At 37.3% G+C, this 12949-nt stretch overlaps 1 protein-coding gene across 1 annotated transcript; it reads left to right on the forward strand.

The window, feature by feature from the left end:
• Positions 1-2395: 2395 nt before the first annotated feature.
• On the forward strand, positions 2396-12949 carry cxcl14 (chemokine (C-X-C motif) ligand 14). The gene is made up of 4 exons (XM_062425648.1): positions 2396-2777; positions 4739-4844; positions 9815-9928; positions 10862-12949. The coding sequence occupies exons 1-4, from the start codon at positions 2714-2716 to the stop codon at positions 10875-10877; spliced, it is 300 nt and encodes a 99-aa protein (XP_062281632.1). The 5' UTR covers positions 2396-2713; the 3' UTR covers positions 10878-12949.

Below are 12949 nucleotides of genomic sequence, written 5' to 3' on the forward strand. Positions count from 1 at the left end.
CACACACACACATACAAATCCCTCATGATGCAGGATGTTGATGAATGCTGATTAATCCTGTGGAAAGAGCGTCCCAGGTGGGAGGGGTCAGACCTTCTTCTCAGGGCTATCTCTTACAGACCAATAGTTCAGCCTGATGGCATCCACAGATACAATGGCTGCATTTATTCATAAGCAGTGAGGAGAATAACAACGGCTAATATATTCACAAAAATGATTTGAGTCATTTTATTTTATTGATTTAAAATGCAAAACAAAAGAAAATGAAGAGTGACACAAAAAAATGTTGGGATACTGCTGATTGGTTGTTGCTGTAAAAGGATAGAAATACTGTAAAGGAGGATTTCGAGAATAATACACACTGAAGTCTCTCGATTACTTAACCGAGTAACTTTGCTGATTTGCAACCTTATCTCTACCAAATTACGGATATAGTGTGAAATAAACAACGCTTGTTTTTACTGTTCTGTGTGTCTCTGGGGCGCAGCTGCTGTTGATCTTCTGGCACCAGTGCCATAATTTGACGTGTTCAGTAATGTAGTTGGGGCCAAGGAAGAGCTACAGGCTCTATCTGTATCAGTGGATACAAGGACAGTCAAATGTGGGTCTCCCAAAACACTCTGCCTACTATGTTACACTAGCAATAGGGAAACATAGACACTAAAATATCATAAATACTCTCAAACATAAGTATATTTGGAGTATCTTCAGTGAGAACCGTAAGGGAAAATGGATGGATATTATATCAGACTTTACCTCTGAATAAAGAAGAGCGAAAAGTGACTGTGTTAGCTGAAAGTTACTTGGGTGGCTGCATCCAGTCTGGTGTCCAGGTCCCTGTCTTAAAAAATAGATAAGTAACAGAGTTTTGTTAAAGTTTTCACCATTTCATCCACAGTTATTTTCCATAACAAGCTAAAATGGAGAGGTGGTGTTTTGACTGTCCACCAGCAGCACCAGCTCTGGATTATGTGCCAGTAAGTTTGCAATGATTCCCATTAACTGACTTCAGCATGCCAGTTGAATTATGATCTTTGCATACTTTGCATACTAGGTCTAAATAAACACTGTGATAACAACTATATTATAGTGTTGTGCTACTTACAGTATTAAATGCTTATATGTCACTTATATGTCCTAAACAAGGATTTTGCCAAATCATGCATTGTAGGAGGTTGTATTAGTCTATTTAACTCATAGCTAGCATTGGTGCCAAGCATCGTTGCTATGGATACCTGTGTACTTGGCCATGGTTTAACTGTTTGATGGACTATGTTGGAGGTTTGAGCAAAAAAAAAGTTCATTCTTGACCTTTGGGGACGACATGTAACAAAAATATCTCAATTGAAATGTTCACTTACTGCAGCTTTACAGAGCTTTCAGTCAATATGTCACACTCTTCATTCAAATAAGGGAGCTGAGCCAATCAGCGAGTATTTTCTGTGGCCATGGCAACCCATATAATTGCATGCATTCATTACTGCATGAGGAGAAATAATGACAGAAAGATATCTCTCAGACATATTGTCGGAAGATTAAATGGTAAATCAATTTAAAGATTAGACGTTTGTAAAACTGTAAATATTTTACTTAAATGCATTTGTTGCTTGTTGGTACTTGATGTATTTTTTTCTTTTTCTTTTTGTCGATTTGAATACTTGATTGAAGATGACTGTATGGTATGGACATAATACAATTAAATATAGAAATATATAGAAATATATCTCCCCTTTGTTATGAGTTTTCTCGTTTTCATGACATTACTGTCAGTATTTCCAAACGTTATCTATGCAGAAATGAATTTAGCAGCATAAATGCAGGTATTAAAACTTTAAGAGGAAGTAAAATATATATATATAAAGCTGGCTAATTCTATTAAGTATATTCTACAATTTAGAAATACAGAATAGCCTGTTTTTTAAGTAATCCTGCAAAGTTGTTTCTGGACACACAGAAATCCACACGAATATTAGTGAAGTGTTTTGACGCCCAAACGTGAAGTTAAACTGTTGCTGCTTCTCTCGTTAGGAAGTTTTCTGTCAGTTTCTTAGTCCGGACCAGAAGCTGAGCGGTCAGTGGGATATAAACTAGTCCACAGTCTACCAACACAGACGTCACCACCCTCATTTTGGTGGACAATATGTGTATTTTGTGTCTCTCTTTCTCCCTCCCTCCCTTTCCATGTTCTCCACAAGTGTTTGATTCGCTGTCTGGCCGTGCTGCATATTAATGAGAAGGGGGACAGCGGGCTGCTTTTTAAAAGAGCTGCTGCCTGCCTCTCCACAGCTAGAGAGAGAGAGAAAGAGAGGGATAGAGGAAGAAGAGAGAGAGAGAGAGAGAGAAGAGAGAGAGAGAGAGAGAGAGAGAGAGAGAGAGAGAGAGAGAGAGAGAGAGAGAGAGAGAGAGAGAGAGAGAGAGAGAGAGCTAAACGACTCATTGGAGGTTCATCCAAGCGCTCAGGACGCACAATCAGCGCTCCAAAAGGACTCAAAAAAAGAAAAAAGAAAAAAAGGAGAAAGCCCTCAGCGCTCCTTCAGTCCTGCCATCTAATAGTCAGTGCAAGTGGATATTATTTACACCTCTACATACTTTTTGTTCCTTTTTGTGCGTTTATTCGCACATACCGACTGGAGAGATCGGATTTTGAGGGCAAGAGATTGTTGTTGTTGTTTTGTTTTTTTAGAAACAATCTTTATTTTTTACTTGTGAAGAAATGCATCGGTTCACAGCAGTGCTACTTTTGTTAGTGGTGGCCCTGTACGTCCTGAGCGCAGAAGGTAAACTTAAAAAAATATTAATTTTCTTTACTGATTTATTTTGCTCTTTATGTTATAGGATTGTGCTGTCTTACTCTGAAGTTATGGTAATGAAATGAAAAACAACAATAGGAGGGAGACAGTCTTTGTATGGTTATTAATCCCCTCATTTTCTTCTTTTGTGTGTCTAAAGACAGGGATGAGACAGTTAAGTGCAAAATTACTTTTCCTGTCTTGATACATGAAGTTGCTGCCAAAATCTTCAGCACAGGTTATAAAAACAACAACTGTAGTGTCTTCAGTGTTGTGACTGATGGCTTCTTATGACTCATATGCAACCTGCTGCATACATTTTACTGATAACAAAAAACACAAATTTCAGCAGTTCTTTCATAACGTATTCTGTCAGTAAACACTAAGAAGTTGTTAACTGCAGTCTGGGATGTTAAATCTGATCTCACTGTGAAGCTTTAAATTGCCGTTTATATGGCTTTTTGCACCCTGAACACCACTCTGAGGCTCTGTGCATGCACTCTGTGTGTCTGGCAGGACAAGTGAAGCTCACCATATGTAGCTGAAACATTTTATAGCCAATATTCAAGGGGCCATTTGGAGGGGAGAGAGGCGGCTGGTGAAAGATGGTGGAATGAAATGTCTTTTTTTTCTCCTCCTTCTTCTTCTTTATGATCAACAGATGTACGGTGGAAGTGATTTAACCAAAAACAATCTGAAATCTGTCTTAAATGTATTCTTAATGTAGTCACTGCCAGGGAGGATCTGTCAATTTATTTAGCAATACTGTAGGTTTGATTCATCAGTCTTTGTCAGCTACCTGAGAAGTATGTCCACATCTTAGTTTTAGGGAGGAAAGAGGAAAAGAGTGATAAACTCCGTTGACAGAATGTTTCTATTTTTTATTTTATACAGTTTTGTATGTATGTTTTACAGCTTTATAGTTGTTCATAAGTAAAACATAAGAATACCACATCTCCTCTTTTATATAGACCGTGTGAGTTGTTGAGAGACATTTCAGTCCTTGCATGAACATGGATATATGAACCTCTGTGTCTCCCCAACTTTTATTGGCTTCTGTTGTGCAGTGTGTTTGTGCTAAGTGCTCGTATCGCTGCTTAAGCTTGTGACAGATTTAGTGTCCGGCGGGTGAGGACAGAGAGCAGGTGATGGATGAAGGAAACCTTGGACTATCTAGGTCATCACCCCCCATCACAAATATTACAACCCTCCAAAACCAATTTCCTCTGCCTTTTTTCAGCAGCATAATGTCTCAACAGCTAGAAAACAGGAATTGAAACTGATAAATGTATAGATGCTTTAGAACTGTGTCATCCACATGTCACAGTGGCTCTCACGCAAGACTTTTCTCAACATTAGAGTATCTCAAGGAGTAAAGTGCATGAGAAGTTGGTTTTATACCACTGTGGCAGGACAAAACTTAAGCTTAATTTTAATCGCTTCAATTTGAAATCAGTAAAATCAGATAATTTTGCTGATGTGCAGCAGATAATAGCTTTCATGGCAGAAAAAATACGGATCGATGCTGCAAACATGGATTTTCTCATGTGAAAAGTTGATGTTTTAGAAATACTTTCAAGGTATTAAAAACGTAATGCATTACTTTGAAAACATTTATTGTGTTGTGCTGTATTCTGGAAGAACCTGTCTGTGAATTATGTGAGCAGCAAATGTAACTATTGGCACTGATAATCATCCTTATTAGTGTGAGATTTAATTTAATTGTGATTGAGTGCCAATTTGCTGCTAGATCACAAATAATTAACTTGTCTATCAATTCGATATCTGTGCCAGTTTCAGAGCTTGAAGTAATTATGAGCCTCAACCACTTGTCACTCAGTTTGGAAAAGTTCCTACATTATCATCCGTTAAACTTTTTTAAATCCTGTGTTGCACAAGTAAGTTCATTGTGTGACAGTTAGAACAACATGTGTTTGATTTCTCAACAGCCTACAAGTGCAGGTGCACCAGAAAAGGACCAAAGATCAGATATAAGGACGTACAGAAGCTGGAGATCAAACCCAAACACCCGTACTGCCAAGAGAAGATGATATTGTGAGTCATACTCTTATTTTGTTTTTCCATCTCTCTCTTCCACCATCACACTTTCCTTCCACTGCTGGATCTCTTTCTTGTGTCTCTGACTTAACCCTTTCTATAACTACTCTTCTACTTTTTCCCCCCGCTTTTTCCTTTGTATACTTCTCATCATTTGTGTTATTCTTTTTCCTCCATCCTTTGACTTTTATCTACTTATCTGTCCTCTTGCTATATCCTCTTGCTTTTCTTCTCCTTCCTCCACTGCTCCTCCACTTCTTTTCCCATTCTTTCTCCCTTACATGTACTGCACAAGTCATACTATCAACAGTATTTGTCCCTTCTTGACAACCAGATTTACAGCTGTAACTGTACCGTGACTGTACTCCATAGTACCATAAAAATATTTGTCAGCTCAGCTGTACAGGCTTTATCAGAACCCTCTGGCATCTGTGCTTGAGGACTAAAGAGAATTTAAAGTGCTGTGATGAACTTATAATTTAACTATGCCCCACATTCAGGAGCTAGGGATGATTTGTTGTTGGGAAAATGGTAATAAAAAAAACAACTTTCCAAAACTTTCCAGAACGGTCACAGTAATTTCCACTTAACAATTCGTTAAGCTTACATTCCAGGCTTATAGTAATACAATGAACCATTACCTCTGTACAAAAAAAAGAAAAAAAGAAGAAGACTTCTAAGATTTCTACCTTTTTCCGTGGGTTGTTGAACGTGAACCTACAGCTTCATTTTGCTTTTTTTTTTTTTTTTTTACCTTGGTTTGCAAATAGACTTACTATTTGGTCCTTTTACCTTCTCTGATTCTCTGCCGTTTGACCTCTGACCCATTAAATCACAGACCAAGCAGACAGACAGCTATTATGCTTGAGTTTGAGCCATCGTGGAATGCATCATGAATCTCTCTGATGATAACTAGGCCTCTTCTTCAAGAGGGATCCAAACCGTGAGCATAGCCTTTGGCACAAGGACAGACTCTCCAACCTTGGATAAATAAACTTACATTATATATACAGTATGTAGAATATTTTTTTAAACTGTGATCTGGGTTCAAGTGCAAGGGATCAAGCCTCACACGTAGGTAGACATGTGAGATGGGATTCCTGTGTGGAGTTTTTCATGTCAAACCTACAGTACATGAGGGGAAAACAGATGGGAATATGTTATGTGAGCCTTCCGGGAATTTAGTTTGTGTTTGTGGCCCAAACTCTGCTGCCACCTGCTGGCAAACAGCAGTATCACACAGTGAACACAATCTGGGTTAACCGCAGAAGCCAACTGAGAAAACAGATCCTGTGGATGTGACAAAAATCTGTTCTAACAGTCACATTACAGAGACTTGCCTCTAACTTGTAAATCATCACATTTTAAGGTCAAAGATTTGGTTTAAGGTTAAAGTAGTCGTATTTCAAGTTAGGATAAGTCTCCAAACAATTAATGTAAGCCGAAGCAATGTCCGCTTAAACCGATTAAAAAAACAAGGTGGTGTGTGTGTGTTGAGTATTCTTCCAAATTCATAATGAATCAAATGTAGAGATCTTTTGACAGAATATCTAATACAATATATGCACTTTTATCTTAAATGTATATTCTATTATGAACACAAAATCACATTTTTGAAGGATTTAATTTAGATTTTCTCTACTACACAGATGTTTGGGCAGTAACAATAATAACAATGACACCATTTAAATTTTATTTGTCAAAATAGAAATTATTAACCCTGGATTGTAAATATGATTGATTGCAGCAATGTGATTCAAATGGAATAGAGATTGGATTACATGATTCATTAACTGTAGTATTGCTGAGTGGTAAAAACCATGACATTATGAGTTGATGGACAGCATATTAATCTGCAGCAATCTTGTCAATTAATTAATGGGGTATCACAAGGTGATAAGGCTCATATAAAGGTTCAGTATTAAAGAAGTCACAATAATATAACAAGTATAAGTTACAATAATATATATATATATTTTTTAAAGTGACTAAAGTAACGTAATGTTGTGAAGAAATGTAATTAAATTGATTGCTGAATTTAAACATGTCCTTTTAAAAACACTCTGAGAAGTGTTACATGAGCATACGTTCCCCGCTGCCACAACGCCATTATTACAGGCTGCTCTATTAGCATGAGATGGGGGCCACCAGCCGCCGGTCCCCAATGAAAAATGAGCCTCAGCAGGCTCCGGAAAGCCACAGAAAGAAAGTGAGAGGGAGAAAATGAGCGAAAGAGCGCTCCCCCCCCCGGCCTTTGTTGCGGCCGTTTGGCTTAGGGCACTAGTTTGGCATTCTTAGCGGACACTCCTAACCACACACAAGCCAGCGGGGCCCGAAACCTCCTTGTTTTGTCCTCATTTCTTTCTTGTTTGTCCCATTTTCTCTATTTCGCCTTCCTCTTTTTAATTCTGCCATTGCCCACTTTATGTTATTCTTTCTCTTTTATATAATTTTCGCCCTTTTTATTCACCTCAGGCTATTTCTTATTGGTGATAAATACCCCTGTGTCATTATCACTTTCTTTTCTTGCTACCTCTCTTCTTCTACCCTTTGTTGAATTACAGTATTCAGATCTTTTAAGTAAAATTAGCAATACCACACTATTAAAATACTCCATTACTATTTAAGGTCCTTCATTCAAAATCTTACTTGAGTAAAATGACACCAGCAAAATGTACTCAAAGTAAAAAATAACTCATATAAGAGTGTCATATTATTGTCAATATTATAATATGGGATTATTACTATAACTTATTAGCTTGTAAGAAGCATTTGAGAGCAGCTGGTGGAGGAAATTTTTCTACTTTTGTAACTCTCTAAACTTTCTGAAGTTTTTAGATGATCATATGTGACATTTTAATCTGCAAAATAATAAATGAATGAAACAATGTAAAAAGGACAATATATTTCTACTATTAAGGTCCCCTGAAATGAAAAATACTTTTTCCTAGTTTAATCTTGTGTGCCTGTGTAAATTGTTGATTTATTTTGTGCTTTACAAATATATGTTTTTAAAAAATCAGAATATTTCTAAATCAAAATTTCTTTTCTCTTCCTGTAAAATGGTTTTAAATGTTTGATGACTCATCCTGCACTCAGGGACATAAAAAAAAATATATATCTAATCAAATGTGACTTTAGACACTAGGACAACTAACCACACATGTCAAATGAAACATCACCTCTCATTGAGGGGGGGCCAGCAGTCCTCCATTTTGCACTGCCTTTTATAGCGGTCCAATTAAATACGAAGGATTTGATTTAAATCCCTCTTGTAACTGTTCACTGCTCAAATAATCTGTTTCACTGGGAAATGTGTCACAGTACAGAAGCTTAAGATGCTCTAACTTCCATTTAATGGGGTCTTTAAGTGGCGGAAAATCTCACCTTATGTACCCTTCATCACTTCCTCACAACCACCATTCCCTTTTCTTCTTTTCTCTTTCGCTTTGACGTCCCCCTTTTATCGCTCTCACTGTCTTCCTTTCTCCCCATGTGGTTATGAAGCATTTTGACGACCGCATAAGCTGCTTGAGCCAGTGGCTGCACTTTAACTGCCCAGGTGAATGACAATGAGGAGAAATTAAAGCTCATATTAACACAGTAATGAGGTTAAATCTGCCCCCTGCTGAGCAGCCATGGGCAAACATTCAGGGTGCTTTTATTACAGGCTCACAGATACGGGGCCATTGGCATGAACGCGTTCAAAAAGCACTTTCATGTTCTCTCAGTCAAACACACACACACACACACTGAAAGAGCAGTTCCTCCATAACAAAGCATGTGGAGCCAGCCAAGTAAAGATTCAATAGCCAGACACAGTGACAACTGAATGGGCAGGATGCAAAACTCTTTAATCTAATCCTTATGAATACATCTTTTTTTATCAAGAGTCAAATCTTTTCTCTTGAATTCAACTCACTTAACATTCATGATTTGGGAAGTCTTTGAGTGTGTCACTAGATGGAGAGGCCCCGTGGCATGGTGGGAATTTTTCCCACATCTCTCTTCTTTGGCCTGAATATGCCACATGCAGGCAGAGTGTCTCTACTGTTGCCTTAAGCGGAGGGACAGACCATTTGATTCAATGAGCTTAGATGTCACATTTTTTAGTGGCAGTTCCATAATATTGCTCCATTGCCAAGAAACAGGCAGACCCTGTACAAGCTGAATCGTTTGAATGTGAGGGCATTTCACTGTGGAAACCTTATTGAGGGCGGCATAGAAAAGCAGCTGAAATCTGAGGAAAAAACATGTCAACTGTGCTACAACTTGACTCACACTGGCATTCAGATAGGTTCAATTAGTGTAACTCTAAATCAGGATTTCTATTCTTCTCCACTTCATCTCAGCCTTCTCTCAAACTATTGAAGTTAACTTTGTTTTTATTGTGCTGTCTCTCTATTTTGTAGCCAAATGATTGCATAATGGATTTAAAAGTCAGATATTTACTGCATAAATATATTTTCCTCACTAACTACTTCACCAGCAGTCTGTGAGTAGTTTAACTTTTTGACCTGCTCCCCTGTTTTGTGACTTTGAAACATTTGAATGAAAACCAATGAAAGCTGTTGTGATTAATTTATACTAGTGGTGTGGCTTTAAGCTGGTACCTAAGATAACCATGATATTTAAAAATGAAATATTGAAATAATACATATATGATAACATTGTGTAAATAGTCCAGCACCTGAAATCCTTTCCGTGTCTTTCCGTTCTCCCTCGTATTTCAAGTGTAATTCATTTGCCCAGTGATATCTCATTAGTTTTGGAATTTTTTATAATACGAGTTTTGAACCCTGAGAAGGTTGACATGTATCATGCTGAACATTACTGATAAGGAGATTCATGTGATAACAACAGCATTTCTTATTTCCAGTTAATTACTTCTTTAAATATTTTGTCAATAATAGTAGATGTGTTTGATTTCTTCATTTTGTCTCTTCATCTCTGTGTCCCTCCCTCAGCGTGACGATGGAGAATGTGTCTCGGTTCAAAGGGCAGGAGTACTGTCTCCATCCTAAACTGCAGAGCACCAAGAACCTGGTCAAATGGTTCCGAATCTGGAAGGACAAGCACAGGTAATCATTACTGGGTTCATTTTAAACTCACATTGAAACAGAGGGGTCAGTCAAGCAGTGATGAGTGATCTCTTGATACTTTTATTGTCTTGTGCTGTTTTTTTGTACTCTCTTGTTGTCCCTATGCAAATAAACATATAATAAATAATGATCTAAAAACTCCTGTGTCCAATCACATATTATATGTACAATAGATTTGTTAAAATCAAGTTTACTCTGTGGTAGCTGAGTTTGCAGCATGTTATCCTATCTAAAAGCCCATAAATTAGTTTTTTGAAAGCAAGTTAACCTTTTTTTGAAAATCTTGTGTATGTTACAATGTAGTTCCTGTAATGAAACAAAGGTGTGCATGAGATGACACAAGGAAACATGTACAACATTATAAACGAAAATAATGTAATCATGCTCATCCACCCTATAGATGACAACACTAATTATGTAATGTTAAGCTTGCATAGTATACTAGACCTAAGTAGTAAAAAGCTCAAAATCTACACACAAAAAACACCCTCAGCCTGTCTTACCACTTGTTCTGAGTGGTAGTTCGCGTCCGCCGGCTTTTCTGTGATGCTTTATTGATTTGTTTTGCTGAAATTCCTTCTCTCACCTTCCCCCTGGCCACCGGGGAGGTCAGAGGTCAGGGACAGCCGCAGAAAACAGCCCCACAGAGAGGATAGATATCAGTATTTGCTGATTATAGCAGTGCTTTTCCACAGGGACTCTGTGGGTTAGAGGGTGATTAAACCAATGTCCTTCTGTCTACATCCACATGTCTGCCAAATTCAGTACAAGGCACTTTTGATCTCGATTTTTCTAGAGACTAAATGAAAACACCTGGTGAAAGAGGTAGAAAAATATGCAGCCAAAGGAGTGAATCCTGAACAAATGTTTGAAATCACAGAGAAATTAACTATATTCTTGTTTTCTCTACAGGGTGTACGAAGCCTAAAACCCTGGCAACCCATCACACGAAGATCATGAGAGACAAAAAGACGACAATACCACCAGGACTGTTTTTGTGAAGTACAAGATGTAACCTGCAAACAAACTGTACTTCTCCCTCTTCTGCCTGAGATCTCTCAAGCACATTAAGAGATATCTACTGTATAGTTCGTATATAAACAGGTGGGCTTGTTTTAGTCAGCCATCAGTCTAGTCACAGTCACTCACCACTCCTTTACAACTGTAGTTATACTTGTCAAATAGTGGACGAGACACCATTGTCTGTGTTCAAACAGTTGTAGGTTTGTTTGGTTATCATTTAAAGGGACTTTGCTTTTGGCTTTTAGGCTTCTTTCAAAGTGAAGAATGTGTTATTCTGGAGAAACGGGGAAAACCCCCCTTTTAAAAAATACAGTCTCAGATTTTCACTGCTCTGTATTCAACACGACATGTTTGATATTTGTACAATGCTAGCATTTAGCATCTGGTTGCCTGTGTTTAAGAGGTGGTAGCTGAAACGCAAGGACAGTCGGTCAGTGTGTGGTGACTTATAATACAAAAGTTGGTTCTTGCTATTGTTCAGTCAGATAGAGGGGATCCACCACTATGTGTGTGTGTGTGTGTGCGTGCGTGTGTGTGTGTGTGTGTTTACCATGTCCATGCTAGTCATACGTGTCAAGCACACCACTCTGCAGCAAACATTTTGTAAAAATAATATCTCACTTAACCTGCAGGGTTTTAGTTTCAACAGACAATAAATAATACAAATAGTGCATTTGTGCCATTGCTACATACAGTAAAGTCTGTGGATTTGAATTCATTCAGAAACTTGACTTTTGAATTCTTTATGAAAACATACTTGCATATATATTTTCACTGGTTAAAACATTTTAGTTCCACCTCTTGAAATAAAGCAATGACGCAATAACTGACACATAACTATTGAGCTATGAGAGCATCCTTAAAGGCTGTCAATATTCTATATTTTTTATTATTGTTAATAAATACCATGAACATAACAAAACCAAAACTTCCTGACTTCCCTATGTTGTCAGAAACTCATGCTCCACCCGTTTAAAAACAAGATGGTAATACTAATAATTTCCTAAAACAGCTGGGCACTGTAGCTTTTATCAAATGTTACTCAAACAGGAGTGAATAATATATTTTATGGGGATTATTTTCAGTGCAACATTGTGGTTCATGGGTGTATTTTAACAATTGTGGGATCTATTGGGACAATAGAGCTCTATAGTATGGAGAATTAAGATATAAAAGGTACAAAGGCAACTCTTATTAATAGGATATATTCATCACTGGTTTTGGTCTTTTCATGGGATTCTTTGACAATATGAAAGATACAGAATATCCTCAGAGTTATCATTTAAAATGGACTATGGACTGTGTGATTAGGTTGGTATGAAACTGAGGATTACTATAGCAAAGGAATTCAAAATGTTTTATTTTCTGCATTAAAAAGGGACAATTTGACTAAAAATAAAAATATTCTTAACATATACACTGGCCACACACAAAACAACATGATTACATTACAGCACAGCTAATGATTATTTCACTGGCTCCTGCAGTCTATGTGGGTTGATGATACTCTACTTTTTTAATAATCCTATCTTTCCTCCAGTAGATCTCCTCAACAATAAATGTGTTATTATTTTGTATGCTGTGGATACACTTTGTAATAATGACTGTCGGGTGATGTTTTGTTGCCACCAAACAGAATTCACACAAATATATCTGCATATATACAAAACACCACATTTTCTTTACCTTTTGAAGAATGTGCATTACTCTTGTTTTATATCTTATATATAAATATATATAAAGAAGCATTTTGTAAATGAACCATTATAGCCTATATGTTAGTGAGAATGAATTCACCTTAAGACTTTATAGTGTCATGTATATTGTATTACTGAATTATAGCTGTTTTGCTATTTAAATCTTGGTTTGGTAACAGATATTTGGAGGGTGAGTGTTTGGATCGGCCCACCAAACACACAGTCAAACATTCCATTGAGTGTAAAACAATAAACACAGCAATAAAGTGTCTATAGAGCA

Source organism: Scomber scombrus, chromosome 9 (genome assembly GCF_963691925.1).
Source record: "Scomber scombrus chromosome 9, fScoSco1.1, whole genome shotgun sequence".
NCBI classification, from domain to species: domain Eukaryota; kingdom Metazoa; phylum Chordata; class Actinopteri; order Scombriformes; family Scombridae; genus Scomber; species Scomber scombrus.

Bases quoted from the DNA above. Each gene is read 5' to 3' on its own strand.
- cxcl14 (XM_062425648.1), top strand. From the start codon at position 2,714: ATGCATCGGTTCACAGCAGTGCTACTTTTGTTAGTGGTGGCCCTGTAC. The intron at 2,778-4,738 runs GTAAACTTAAAA...ATTTCTCAACAG, and splicing joins GTACGTCCTGAGCGCAGAAG to CCTACAAGTGCAGGTGCACC. The intron at 4,845-9,814 runs GTGAGTCATACT...TCCCTCCCTCAG, and splicing joins TGCCAAGAGAAGATGATATT to CGTGACGATGGAGAATGTGT.